Below are 14441 nucleotides of genomic sequence, written 5' to 3'. Positions count from 1 at the left end.
GTGGAGTGTGTAAGTTCACAAATAAATCAATATAATCAAATATATGCAAATGTTTTTAATTGGATTGTGGTATTCATTAAATTCTAAGAGGTTATGAGGAGGAAAAGTGGTTTGTTATAGAGTGACTTAACAGACAGTAGTTACATTTTCAATACCGTAGGACCTTTCAGGCAACAGTCCCACAAATAGCTAGTTAAATTCAGAGTGTCACATCATATTTTTAAATACCACTGCAACAATTTGTACTTAAACAGTACCTTCAACAGAATGAAACACCCCAAGGATTTCATGGGAGCATTGAAAAACTGCTGACATAATTTAAATATGGCAGATCCACAGAAAACCAAATTAGGGCATATGGCCAAATTTTTATTTAGAAGTACAGTTTAAACAGTCGTATGAATTTGGAAATGTTTAGGAGGGAACTCTGGAGCTTACGGTTTTGGGTGCAGCTGGTTACACAGCTATCACTGCGAGGTGGTGGGGGGGGGATTAAATTTAACACAGGCATGTCAACGACTAGAAATGACAATAGTTGGGGAGCAGGGGAAGCGAATAAGGCCAGTGATGGATTTGAAAATAAGAATAAGAATCTTAAAACAGAGATGTTGCTTAACTAGGTTGGATTACATCAAGCATACAGAGAGGGGCAGACCATGGGAGGTCAACTTAAAGTGTATCAAGCATAAAGCAAACAAAGTAATCAATTTCAGTATGTTCAGTATATTCATTATCAATTTCAGAAGATTTCAGTATATGAGCTCAGGTGGGCAGAATAGGTCAATGTTACAGAGATAGAAACAGATGGTTTTAGCAATGGCATGAATATTATGTCAGATACAACACCAAGACTGTGAATACTCTGCTTTAGCCTTAGGAAATTGCCTTGGACAGAGATGCTGAGATATATTTGTTATAAGGTCCATCTTGTCATAATATATCAGATCTCAATATTTTGTACAACAAGAGCCTGTTGCTAACTGCCACAAAGGAATTAGCCTGTATGCCAGAGTTGGGTCAAATACATTTTAACCATAATAATAATTCCATCCTAATAATTCAAATGATTACTAAAAAACCAGCAATAGACACTTGTCAACAGCTGAACCCATTTTTATTATAAACAGAGGTCCACTGCTTTATAAAGCCTGATACACCATTACTAGTGACAAACAGAATGTAAATAAACGTTCAGATCCAACATAATAGCAAAATTATTCAGAAAATGTATACCAGTAGGCATTCACTGAAAGGGACATTAAATATCAAATTCACAATAAAGGATATTTTCTGATATCTTAAATGGAAATGGAACATTTTACATTCAAGTACTATTGTCCAGAAGCGCACACAGTTTCTTATATTTTCATAACATCAGAATTAAATTCAAAGTCAGGATTTCAGATATACTTAAACTTGTTAAAACAAATTCAAGTAACTGTGTATAGTCACAATTTGAAGGCTGAAGCATTATACAGTTTAGGATCCATAATAGATTATATGTCAGAAGTATGCTTTTGTCTAATGTTCTAAAACTATAATTAATTTTAGGATTACAATCCATGGCAGAGTGAAAGCATTGCAAATAGTGTTCAAATTAGATATACTTGGTTGTCTTCTACCGCAACTATTCATTTCAGTACTTGCATTATTAGTCATGCTTTTACACAACTTTTATGCGCAGCGGTGTATGCACGAGATTAAAGATGGTTTTGAATAAAGCAAAACTACTTGTTCAGCCAGTATTAAAGGTGCCGTTCAGTAATAGCAATATCTAGTGTACTAACTAAATTTTTAAAATTAATGCAACTAATTTTAGTTACAGATCAAGGAACTTAAATAGGCTTTGTAATTTAATCAAAGCTCTGAACACTTTCAGGAAAATGTGTCATGACATGTTTTTCAAATACACGCTGGTCACAATCTGGGGGAAATTGTTCATTGCACATGGGACACACCTTCCAATGACTTTCAACATGTTCTTCAAATTTGCTCTGATCATAGTTGGGTGGGAATACTACATCACACAGTGGACACTTCTTGTGAAGATCAAGGCTACAAAATTAAAAACAAAACATGTTAATGAATATAACTTTTTTTGTAAAAGGAAAGGAAAAAGTTACATGGAAAATAAATTTTGAGAATCCAAGAAATCAACTTGCCTTGAATTAAAGCAGAAGTGAGCACCTCGTTCTTGTAGCCGGAATCCTTGAGGATCAGAAATACCGGTTGGTGAACCACATTCTTCATCATCCTGTCAACAGTAAGATGATGTTAAGTACTTAAACAAGGATAATTTCAGAAAATTTATTTGCAAGTGGTCACATAGCAATTATAAAAAGGGTCAGTCCAAAAACAGTTCCCTTACATTACATCTAATGTACTTCTACATTAGATCTGGAGTGTTACATTACTGACACCCCAAATCTAATGTAGAAGTACTACCAAATAAAGTGTAACACTAATATATTGGATATTTAATTCCTAAGGCTTTGCCTTGGTTGGCATAAGTAACAATTACAAATTTTCTGCTTCAAAACAGGTTTATGTCAATCAGAATTATCTTACATTGCTTAACAGCTTTCAGAACAAAATCCTTTTTCATACAGTTACAATACTAGTGTAAACCCAAATTCCAGAACCAAAATAATGTGACACAGTAAACTCCTAATTATGCCTAAATACAATTAGCAGAATTGGAATTGTGTCACATTTCAGGATTTTAGACCATATTTCTTAAGGTATTTGGAAATAATCTATTCCAATGCAAGGATTATTTAGCCATTTTTAAGAAAATAAACTTGTTCCAAAACATGAAATTTAGATAAAGGGATTATTAAAATGTTAGTTTGAAATTATTTCCCATGATGAATTACACCATACTCTGGTCTCATGGTTTGTTACATCCCTCCCTCTGTGTCAGAAACTCCAGGTTCACCACCTACAACAGGACTTGACAGTTGTGGAAGGAGTCATAACATGACAGAATAGGTTGATATTAGTCTATATCTTTCCAATGCAACTATGACAAGCAGTAAGAGCAGGAGGTTTTCCTGATCAATCAAAACTATGCTTTAGCTACGGTGCAACTGCCTCCATATATTAATAGATTCTGTGCACAGGTTCTTGCCATGGCCAAGAGTTGTCCTTGTTTGGAGGAACAACCTCATACACCTCACCCTAATTGTTTTGGCAAGTCCTGTGGTCCTAGAAGGGCAGGAACTGGAAGCAATGCTGCAAGAGCAGTCAAATTTGTTGAAGGGAAAAACATTTTGTTTTTGCCAATACTAACAAGACTACAAAACTAATGGATAGCTAAAGAATGTTTTGTTCAAACGGGCTAACATAAGATGCCCTTTAGTCTGCCTCCAGAGAGTGAAGTCAAACCCATGCGAGAAAAAAAGAGAGTGGCCTGTTCAGGTCACTAAAGTTATTATTGCTGATCCAGCAACACGTCAGTTCACAGCACTAAAAGTTCTTAAATGCCTTTAATAACAACTGAAGTCATTAACCATGCATAAAGCATCCACAATTGGTCCAAATATGTAATATACTTATGTTTTTTAAAAACTGCAAAATGTCTAAAGGGTTTGTATAACATTTCCAAAATAAGTGAATTTACAATTAATTATCAATTTCACATTTTTTACACAACAGACACTTTAGGGGCATTATTGATGGCAAAGAATTCTACAAGTCAGTCAAAAATTACAGCTGATGTTTAGAGTTACCAACACAAGAAATGTAACATTTCATTACTCATAAAACTTAATAATCTGGATAAGAACTAAATATTTATTAGGAAATAAAAAGTGCACAAAGTCTTCAGAGTTTGAAATTATTTTCAGTATTGTACACTAAGTGATCATTAAAAATAGGAACAGGAGATCATTCAGCCCGTCAAGTCAGATCTGTCATTCGATGACATCATGATTAATCTGATAATGCTCAATTTCATTTTCCTGCCTTATCCACATAACTCCCCATTACCATACTAATTTCTTAGCTTTGAAAATAGTTACTGACCTACCCCCTAACTGGGTGACTACTTATTCTGAGATTATACCCTCTGGTCTAGATTCTCCTGCAAGTGAAAAAGATTTCTCAGCATCTACCCTGTCAAGCCCCCTAAACATTTTGTATGTTGCAGCAAGGTCACCTCTCACTCTCACAAGGAGTAAAAACCTAAAATACTCAACCTCTTCCTATTAGAAAATCCCTCCACATCAGGAATCAACCTTGTAAATCTTCTCTGGATTCCCTCCAATGACAGTACATCATTTCTTAGATAATGGTACCAAAACTGTTCACACTGTTCCAGACATGATAGTACGTTGTACAGTTTTAGCAATGTGCCCCTACTTTTATACTCCATTGTTTGTAAGCCAAAATACCATGTGCCTTCCCTATTAGCTGCTGAACCTGAATGCTAGCTTTTGAGATCTATGGACAAGGACTCCAAAATCCTTCTGTTGTAGATTTTTGCAGTCTTTCTCTATGCAAATAATATATAGATCCTCTACTCTTCCTGGCAAAGTACAACCTCACAATTTCTCACATTATATTCTATCTGCCAAGAGTCTGACCATCATTAAACCTACATATAACCGTCTGCAGACTCTGTGTCGTCCTCGGCACCTTCATTCCCACTTCTTTTTGGCATCCACAAACGTGGCAATAATACATTGACTCCCTCATCTGTGCATTAATAGATTTTTGTAAATGATTTATCCATGTGGTGCTCTTCAAGTTACAGGTTGCCGTCCTAAAAATACTCACCTTATTGATGGTTTCGTTTAATTTGTCAGTCATCTTTACATGTTAATATACTATCCCCAAACACAATGGGTTCTGACTAAGTAGCGTACTAATGTGTGGTATCTCTTCAAACTACTTCTGGAAATACCAATATATTACATCCACTGCTTCCCCTTTATCTAAACTACGTGTTAGCTCCTCAAAAAATTCTAATAACTATCTCAGATGTGATATCCCTTTCCTGAATCCAGGCTAACTCTGCTCGATTATGTTACATATTTCAAATGTCCTGTTACATCATTCGTAATAGATTCTAAAATTCTCCCAATAACCGATGTTCAGCTAACTGGTCAACAGTGATATGTTTCTGATGAAGGGTCTAGGCCCGAAACGTCAGCTTTTGTGCTCCTGAGATGCTGCTTGGCTTGCTGTGTTCATCCGGCTTCACACTTGGTTATCTTACAGTGAAATTTTTTTTGTCTCCTTCCTTCCCTTGGGTTATTTTGGAAAATATCCAGCACTTTTCTTGAACAAAGGAACTTTATAAGATTACAACCAAATACTTAATTTAAAAACCTAGGCTGCATTGTATCAAGTCCAATTTTATAGATAATCCAACAGGCATGGTATTTAGCTTAATGTTCTTGAATCAATAACTCAAACTCTCAATCCAGAGGTTCAGAATAATATCAAAGGACATTAATTCAAGACCCATGATGGCGACTTGGGAAAGTTAATTTCAATTATTTAATAAATCTGAAATAAAAAGGTATGAATAATGATCACAAAGCTATCACATTGTAATAAAACCTACATACACCCGAGACCCTGTTGGCAAATGTTCCTTTACAGATTTGCAGCTGCAGACGTACAGTTATTCCAAGTTTCTGAGCAACATATCAGCCACCTTTCTAACTCGCATCCTTGTATACAAGTCACTGAAAGCTAACAGGTAGTACTAGCAAGCAAAGACCATTTGGACATCAGTGGTTCATAATTTACCACAATGCAAATGTGCTACATCTCTATTCTTTCTTCCAAAATGGATAATTGCATATAATCCACATGATAGTCCATTAATTAGGTGCTTGTTCGCTCAACCTGTCTAATCCTCTTGAAACCTCTTCACCTCCTTCTTGCAATTCACATTTCCATCATGTTTTGCGACATCTGCACAAGTTAAGGCTGCCTGAATGTGATTATCAGTGACTACCAGATGGAAAAAACAAAATAAAAAACTGCCAAAATGTAGATAATAAATTGCTACAGACACCCTGGCCATTATTATTAAAACTGCCTCCTGTCGACTGTCACCAGTCCTTTTAGCCCTTGTACCCACTATTTGTGACCAATGTTGGGAAGAAAGGAGCCCACATGCTGCTTCATATAATTCAAGTACCTACCACTGGTGGTGGAGCTGAAAATCTTCCAACACTATTTGGCCTCCAACTGACCTTCCAGATTTGAGAGCCTGCTGTTATTTTCTTAACTGGTCACTGAATGCAGACATGATCAAATAGGGGCCTCTTTCCAGGATAACAATCTGGGTCTTGTCATAGAGCATTCAGGGCATTCATTTAGTCCAATCATCGGAGTCTTAAAGAACTCAGACAACTCCTAGCCAACGTGTCCAATGACTCTGCACCAAACTCAAGTATCCATATTTTAAAATTAAAATTATTTCTGTGTGCCTTAATATATTAAATAGCATTAAAGTTGTCAACTCTGATTCAGTGGTAGCGATGTTAGAAGGTTGTGAGCTCACATTCCACTCCAGAAACTTAACACATAATTCAAGTTAAATACTGAAGCAATGTCGTACTACTGGAAGTTTTTAAGGTGAGGGCCATCTCCCTCTCAGATGGGCAGTGAAGATCCTATGCCAGCGTGAAAAACGAATGGAGAGATAGAACATAGAACAGTACAGCACAGAACAGGCCCTTCAGCCCACGATGTTATGCCGACCAATTGATCCTCATGTATGCACCCTCAAATTTCTGTGACCATATGCATGTCCAGCAGTCTCTTAAATGACCCCAATGACCTTGCTTCCCCAACTGCTGCTGGCAACGCATTCCATGCTCTCACAACTCTCTGTGTAAAGAACCCGCCTCTGACATCCCCTCTATACTTTCCTCCAACCAGCTTAAAACTATGACCCCTCGTGTTAGCCATTTCTGCCCTGGGAAATTGTCTCTGGCTATCAACTCTATCTATGCCTCTCATTATCTTGTACACCTCAATTAGGTCCCCTCTCCTCCTCCTTTTCTCCAATGAAAAATGACCTTTATCCCAACATTTACCCATCACTTTGTCATTCCATCTAGCCATACTGCAGTGCCATTGGTGGAATCTTGAATGCAAAGCTGGCTGCCTGGCTTCCTACATTATAACCGCGGCTATACCTGTAAAGTACTTAATTTGCTATGAAGTGTTTTAGGACAGTCAATGGTTGTGAAAAACACTACATCAACACAACATACTTTCTCTTCAAGACTATTTTGCTTTTCATGTTAAGTTGGAGACATTAAGTATTATCAATGCATTTTACCATCTTTAATGTGGCTAACTACATGATTTGGGAAGGTAGGAGTAGAAAATTATTCAATTTCTTACCACTTCTCACAATTAGCATAGAAGCTTATCAAAAGTATGAAGCAATTCCTCTGTACTGCAGTCATGTGAGTTTCTGCAATACCAGTACACAAATTAATGGAATTTAGGGCACTTTACAGAGGGTAGTACTAATAAGAAAAAGGGGGAAAAAGAAAAGGAAAGAATGAAATTATTTCTTTCCTGATACAAGCGTTTTTGAAAGAGGTGGCGGCACAGGTCGATACTGAATGGAAAACCCATTTAATCACTAATTTTGCCCTCTAGATTCTCCTGCAAGTGAAAAAGATTTCTCAGCATCTACCCTGTTAAGCCCCCTAAACATTTTGTATGTTGCAGCAAGGTCACCTCTCACTCTCACAAGGAGTAAAAACCTAAAATACTCAACCTCTTCCTATTAGAAAATCCCTCCACATCAGGAATCAACCTTGTAAATCTTCTCTGGATTCCCTCCAATGACAGTACATCATTTCTTAGATAATGGTACCAAAACTGTTCACACTGTTCCAGACATGATAGTACGTTGTACAGTTTTAGCAATGTGCCCCTACTTTTATACTCCATTGTTTGTAAGCCAAAATACCATGTGCCTTCCCTATTAGCTGCTGAACCTGAATGCTAGCTTTTGAGATCTATGGACAAGGACTCCAAAATCCTTCTGTTGTAGATTTTTGCAGTCTTTCTCTATGCAAATAATATATAGATCCTCTACTCTTCCTGGCAAAGTACAACCTCACAATTTCTCACATTATATTCTATCTGCCAAAAGTCTGACCATCATTAAACCTACATATAACCGTCTGCAGACTCTGTCGTCGTCCTCGGCACCTTCATTTGGCAGTGAATACAGGAGAAACTTGCACTTACTATCATCTACCAGTGTACTGAGCAGCAGACTACTGCATTTTCCCAAAGCCACCATAAAGCACATCAGCAGTGAACAAGTACATAATTACCCTAGCTAGAATTCAGAAACACGAATCCTTCATCACTAAGTTCATGCTTATCACCGGAGAGTTTTATTTAAAGAAACAGGTTTAAGTAAAAAGGCCAATGAATAAACTGACAGCTAAAAGATTGAATGGCTGTTTAATCCAGATCAATGGCCTCAATAGTCCACACAAAAAATATTGTCTATGAAACACATAGCACATGACTGGAGCCAAAACTCATAATAGAACTAATAAGAAAAAAATACATTTCAAGTGGTATAAAATAAACCTAGAAAACAGAAACACTGTCAATTTCAATTCTGCAAAGTTTGTCAATCATGATTTCCACAAGAAAAAAAACTATTCAGCTTTGCACCAGACTTGCCAGCGGTCAGTTCTGAGTGATCTGTATATCCCAGTAATGCTAGTCAAGCATGTCACACATGTCACAGTGCAGTCAGACTTATCCGCTAAATTGCCCAGTTGGGCTGCTCATCTCATCAGTTCTGTCAGTACGGCTCTCATTTCATGAACACTAACAGCACATGAATAGCTGCAGCAGGCACTGATGAGGATCACAATGCTGATGGACAGCAGGGTCGGCCTCACAGCTCCCATCAACAGTCAGGGTGATTCTGCCTCACTGGAGGATGTGTCCAAATCTGCTTGCAATTTGAAAAAGCATCATCTGCTGAGAAACTCATGTATATGGATCACATGCAGCCCTTAAACAGACAAGTACTGCAAAGAGCAAAAAATACAATGCGACAAGAAAATCTCCATTTAAACCCTCAGGAATATATTCACACTACTACTTCAGTGTTGCTGTGGAATAATTTTCAGTTACTAGAATAAAGAGCATTAGCATGTTTTAATACTTTAATGCAAATGTTAATGATATGTTGCCATCCACACACTTTACATTTTAGTATCTGTGAGCTGAACACTGCACATGTACAACTTTTATCCTGAATAGGAGAACGGAAGTTCCAAACCAGCAATTTACAGGGTATGACCAAGATGGAATCCACACTGAGATGTGCAGTTGCAGTAGAAAAAAATTAAAGGCTAAATGTCATCTCACTTAAGCCTTCCACAACTGTATCAAAAGCAACTAAAAGTTTGCCTTCATTTTCTTTAGGATGCTTGAGAAAAAAATACTTTTTTTCCAAAAAATTGAAACTAGTTCAATATATGGAAATAGCTAGCTAGGGCTTCCCAAAGTGTGGGCTGTGACACGGAACTTTGGAGCTGTGGGCTTTGAGATGACGACTGCTGTGGAACGGAGACCATTTTCCAATGGTTGCAAACCTCTTTTAAACTCTCACGTTTTGTTTTGCTGCTAACCTTGGCCTAATGGGCCAAGTGCTCCAAAAACAAAAGCTGATGAAAAGCTTAGCATTTCTTTCTTTTTGTAGAAAGCCTATTTCTTTAATAATCAGGGTTGTAACTTATTAATAATCAGCAGTTAACAAAATTAAGTTCATAGTTCCTATCAAATTTTTAATAATCCATCGATTGTTTCAATAATCCGTATGATTAAGTTTGGCTTGGAATATTTGATTAGGAATGTTTTAGAGTATCTTAGTAAATAACATTTTGGAGGAGCGCAAATAGATTTGCAGGAAATAAGTATGTAAATTCATCAGTTTTAATTTGTAAAATCATGGGCCTTTAACGTTAAATTCGCTCTTATTTTAATAAATTCCAAATGTGAATTTTTTATTTAATTAAAAGATGGTTGCAGGTCAAGATTCTTGAGTTTCACCATTCAGACACCAGCTGAATGTTCACTAGTTTATAAAGGAAAGGCTGGCATTTATAGTTACTTTCACAACCTCAGCCAATGGCGTAATGGCTGCTCCAGTGTGGAAATAGCAGTAGTTAAGATCTCAAAGAGTTAATTACAGGGGACATAATCAGATTTGTTTTGAGCAATATTGCCAGTAGAGCAGATTTCTCTTCCCTTTTTTGAAATAATGCCATGGAAACTTATCCATCCTGAAGGAATTTACATTGCTCTGGACTGACAGTCTGGATTTTGTGCGTAAATAACTGGAATGTCGATTTTTCTGAATCAGAGGCAAACTTGTGACCACTGAATAAAGGATAATGCCTATATTTGAAAGAAACCGAGGACAGGATATACAAAACCAAGGAGAATTTGAGGCTGGTCAGCAATAAGCAAAATATAACTTTCAATTTGCCCCTATTATCATCAAGATAAATGTGTTTCAAGTAGCAACAAGCGATGCTGTTTATCAGAGTCAAATTCAGATTGTTCTCCATTTCTAAGCAGGTGTCACTTACATTAAGTGACATCATGGGTTCTTGCCACACCTGATGCCAGCAGTGACCGTCTCATCAGAAGGAACCAAATTACATTTCACACTTAAAAAAGAAAACATTGTTGGATGGGAATTTGTAAGCAAGATGCAGACATAACCTTCTGTCTTCCATGGTAAAAACCAAGGATGATTTGACTGCTTACTTGAGGATTTTCATACAATGCAACAGGGTAGAACGAAACAGTTTTCACCACTGAGGGGGTGGGGGACACAGAGGAAGAGAAAAATCCAGAATTAGCATATATAACCTTTTTAAAAAAATCAGAGCTACACCTTTCAGGAGAGAAGTTGGGAAACATTTCTACACACAAAGGGTGGTAGAAATGTGGATATGTCTCCCACAAGAAGCCATACATATGACTAGAATTCCTATCTGCTATGCATTTAACGCTACTAAATAAACCTGTTGATGTCTACTAGATAGAGGCACTGTATTCAGTATAGAAATAACCCTTTGGAACATGGTCATAAGCAAGATCACATAAGTAGCTTCCATGGGAAAACTAATGGAACAATAGGGAAAATAACAGCAATGTAAAATACATTACAGCTATCAAATCAGATTCCTCAGGCACACACCAAGGGTAAGGTACTTCAAGTAAAAGCAAAGCTTAAGAGGGGAGCTTTTTCCTTATTCATGGTATCTAGTATGTGCTTTTTAGATAAGCTGAATATCAGCTGTTTATATAAATTTCATTTTCTGACCTTGCTAAAAGTCACTATTTACCTTCTAAAACCTTCCCACAGTTACAGAGTCGCAGAACAGTTCTGCACAGGAAGAGGCTATTTGGCCCTCCGTGACCATGCCTACCCTTCATCAGAGACTCAGCAAGCCCTATTCCCCCCTGCTGTTACACACAGCCTTGACATTTTTTCACATCAGGTAATTATCCAATTTCTTTTTGAAAATCCCAATTAACTACCTCACCACCACCTCAGCAGTACATTCCTAACGCTGAACGCTCGCTGTGCAACAAGTTGTTAATTCTGATTCTTTTGTCAATCACCTTTAAACTGAATCCTCTGATTCTTGACCTTCTACCACTGCAAAGTGTTTCTCACTCACTGTCTAGACATGCCACAATTTTGGACACACCAAATTTCTTCTCAAATTTCTTTATATAGAAAACTTGTGGCTTCATCAACTTATTCGTGTAATCGAAGTTTCTCATCCTTAAAACCATACTCTTAAATCTTTACAGAACCTAACAAATTTGGAGCTTTGCATATTCAAAACTGCAAAAAACAGGCCCCTCTTCTTCGAGCTATACAAGAGGGTAACTGGTTATCAATAAACTGTCATATCTGAAGAGTATAAAATTAACTAAAGTGTTGAAAGCAAATTAAAATATTTTATGGACTGAAGTTACAATTTCAAACTGGCAAAAGTGCAGTACTAAGATGAGGGGAAATCCAGTTTATGGATGTATAACTAATGCAAATTATTTTGTTGGTTGTCTGATCTATCTATTGAATTCAATACAAATTAAATAATTAGAACGATTGATTTTTAGGTGCAGCCTGGTTAAATTATACTGAAATTAATCTCTGCAGCAAAGAAAACAACCTTTTTATAAAAACATTTTGTAAGCACTAAGTAGCTTCATGTTTTCCACAGTTCTTGTAATTCTGTAAAATCCATGATGTACATTCCATTATCTTCACCAGTGACCCACAGACAATCTGCTTATTGGAACACATTAGAGTCCCTCTGTCTCATTACAAAAGCTGAGTTATGTCAGCAAATGAGCACAAGACACAAGAACTCTTCCTCATGGGTTTGCAGAAGGGCAAAGAGGATCAAAGACATTCAGATCAGCATGAATATGGTGCTAATTAAACTGCAGCAGATGACTAAAAGAGCTTGTCATGTGCAATACCTGCACCAGGAACGGTCATATTAGAAATGCAGAATGAACACTAAGGTAGGTAACATCACAAAGTGCACATTTCTACTCTTTCAAATTGGTGTGAAAGTTGTGACAGTTTCTCTAATTACACGCAGTAATAGACAGAAGAGGTTAAAAGTCAGGGAGGTGAAAATCATTTTCCTTTCCTAAGATGCTGAACCCTAGGTTTGAAATCATGCCTGTCTGAACACTGTTCAACTCCAAGAAAGGTTAATAGCAATTAAATGCAGCAAACTAGACTAAATGAGAAACAGGTCGTGATACCACTGCACTCACTGTGAACAGAATTGCAGAATTCCAAACAGCAGAGCTCTGCAAATCATTCGAATTTGTCTAGGGCACTAATTTAAGTTAACACTGCAAAATACGTGAATTGATTTTTTTTGAGGAAACGTAGTTATCAACATGAGAACCATGCTCAAAATTACAACCCATGACAATTTTATTGTTGGATACCAGTACAGTGTTCGCAATACACTGTTATGGAAACTCTTCATGGCTGCTCGTGTGACCTCTAGATTCTACTATTTCAATGCTCTATTTGCTGGTTTCTCACTTTGCGCGCTCCATAATCTTGAAATCAAAAATTCGACTGTGCACATCCTAGTTGACACTATGTCTGTAGTCACCCATCCAGCACTTGCTGATTCTCACTGGTCACAAATCCAACACTGTTTCAAATTTAAGATTCTTGTTTTTAAATCCCTCCACAGTTATTCTCGCAATCTATCCTCAGATTCCACAATTCTTTGAGATAGCTGCACTCCTCTAATTTTGGAAATTAAGGAAACAGGGACAGGTCTGGGCCATTCATCCCATTGCACCTACTCCAAAATTCCAGATTATGGCTGACCTCAATGCCATTTTGTTGCACTATCTCCATTTCCCTAAAGGTAACTGATCTCCAGAAACGTACTGATTGCTGTCTTAAATCTGTTTGATGATCAAACTTGGAAAGCACTCTGGGAAGCAGAATTTAAAAGATTTACCACTCCATGAAGAAGTTCTTGTCTTAAATGGCCTGCCCTTTCTTCTGAAATTTTGTCCTATGGTTCTAGAGTCACTAGCCAGGAGAGCATCCTATTTATATTCATTTTGTCATGCTCTGTAAGAATTTTGTGAGTTTCAATCACATCATCTTGAGGGCATCCATTATCCTAGGGATTAATCTGGTGAACATGCATTGCACTCCTTCTATGGTCACTGTATACTTCCCTAGGAAAGGAGAAAACTGTACACAATACTCTAACAATATGCAGCTGAAGAAAGACATCTTTACTTCTGTACTCAAATCCCTTTGAAATGATTGCCAGCATACCACTTGTCTTTCTGACTGCCTGCTTCATGTTAGTTTTAGAAACGCATAGATTGAGCTGGTCGTTTTGGACATCTACACTTTCCAATCTCTCACCATTTAAGAAATATTTTGCCTGTTTTTTTTTCTACCAAAGTGGACAATGTCATAATAGTTTACCTAATATCCTATTTCTATGTTTCAACCCATTCATGAAGTAGAGCCATGTCCTCTTGAAGCCTCTTTGCACTCTCCCCATAATCTCTTTTGAGTGGCCTCCATTGTCAGTATATCCTTTCTAAAATGGTAAACAGTACTCCTGCTGCAGTCTAACCAATACCCTGTATGATAATAGCAAGACTTACTATTTTTATACCCTAACATACAAGCAATCGAGGCCAAAAATTCACTTGTGCTAGTTGCTGCACATGCATGCTAATCTTTAGTGTTTTAGTCACAAAGACATCCATTTTTCTCTTGCTAATTTGGAGTCTTTCTCCATTTAAAACACGGTGCCCCTTTTGCTTCTTGCTATCGAAGTACAGGACATCACACTTTTCTACCTTCAACTCCATCTGCCGAGATT

General features: G+C 37.2%; 1 protein-coding gene across 2 annotated transcripts in view; it reads right to left on the bottom strand.

Moving 5' to 3' along the window:
* Positions 1-1092: 1092 nt before the first annotated feature.
* tax1bp1b (Tax1 (human T-cell leukemia virus type I) binding protein 1b) overlaps positions 1093-14441 on the bottom strand; it is a 130792-nt gene continuing 117443 nt past the window's right edge. For both annotated transcript variants that reach the window (XM_048557898.2, XM_048557888.2), the window contains exons 17-18: positions 2163-2254; positions 1093-2055 (exon numbers count right to left, since the gene is read on the bottom strand). In XM_048557898.2, the coding sequence (XP_048413855.1) occupies positions 1854-2055; positions 2163-2254 (294 nt within the window). In that variant the 3' untranslated portion in view covers positions 1093-1853. The remainder of the gene's footprint in view (positions 2056-2162; positions 2255-14441) is intronic.

Source organism: Stegostoma tigrinum, chromosome 2, assembly GCF_030684315.1.
Source record: "Stegostoma tigrinum isolate sSteTig4 chromosome 2, sSteTig4.hap1, whole genome shotgun sequence".
NCBI classification, from domain to species: Eukaryota; Metazoa; Chordata; class Chondrichthyes; order Orectolobiformes; family Stegostomatidae; genus Stegostoma; species Stegostoma tigrinum.
This window is presented reverse-complemented; position numbering and strand designations above follow the sequence as displayed.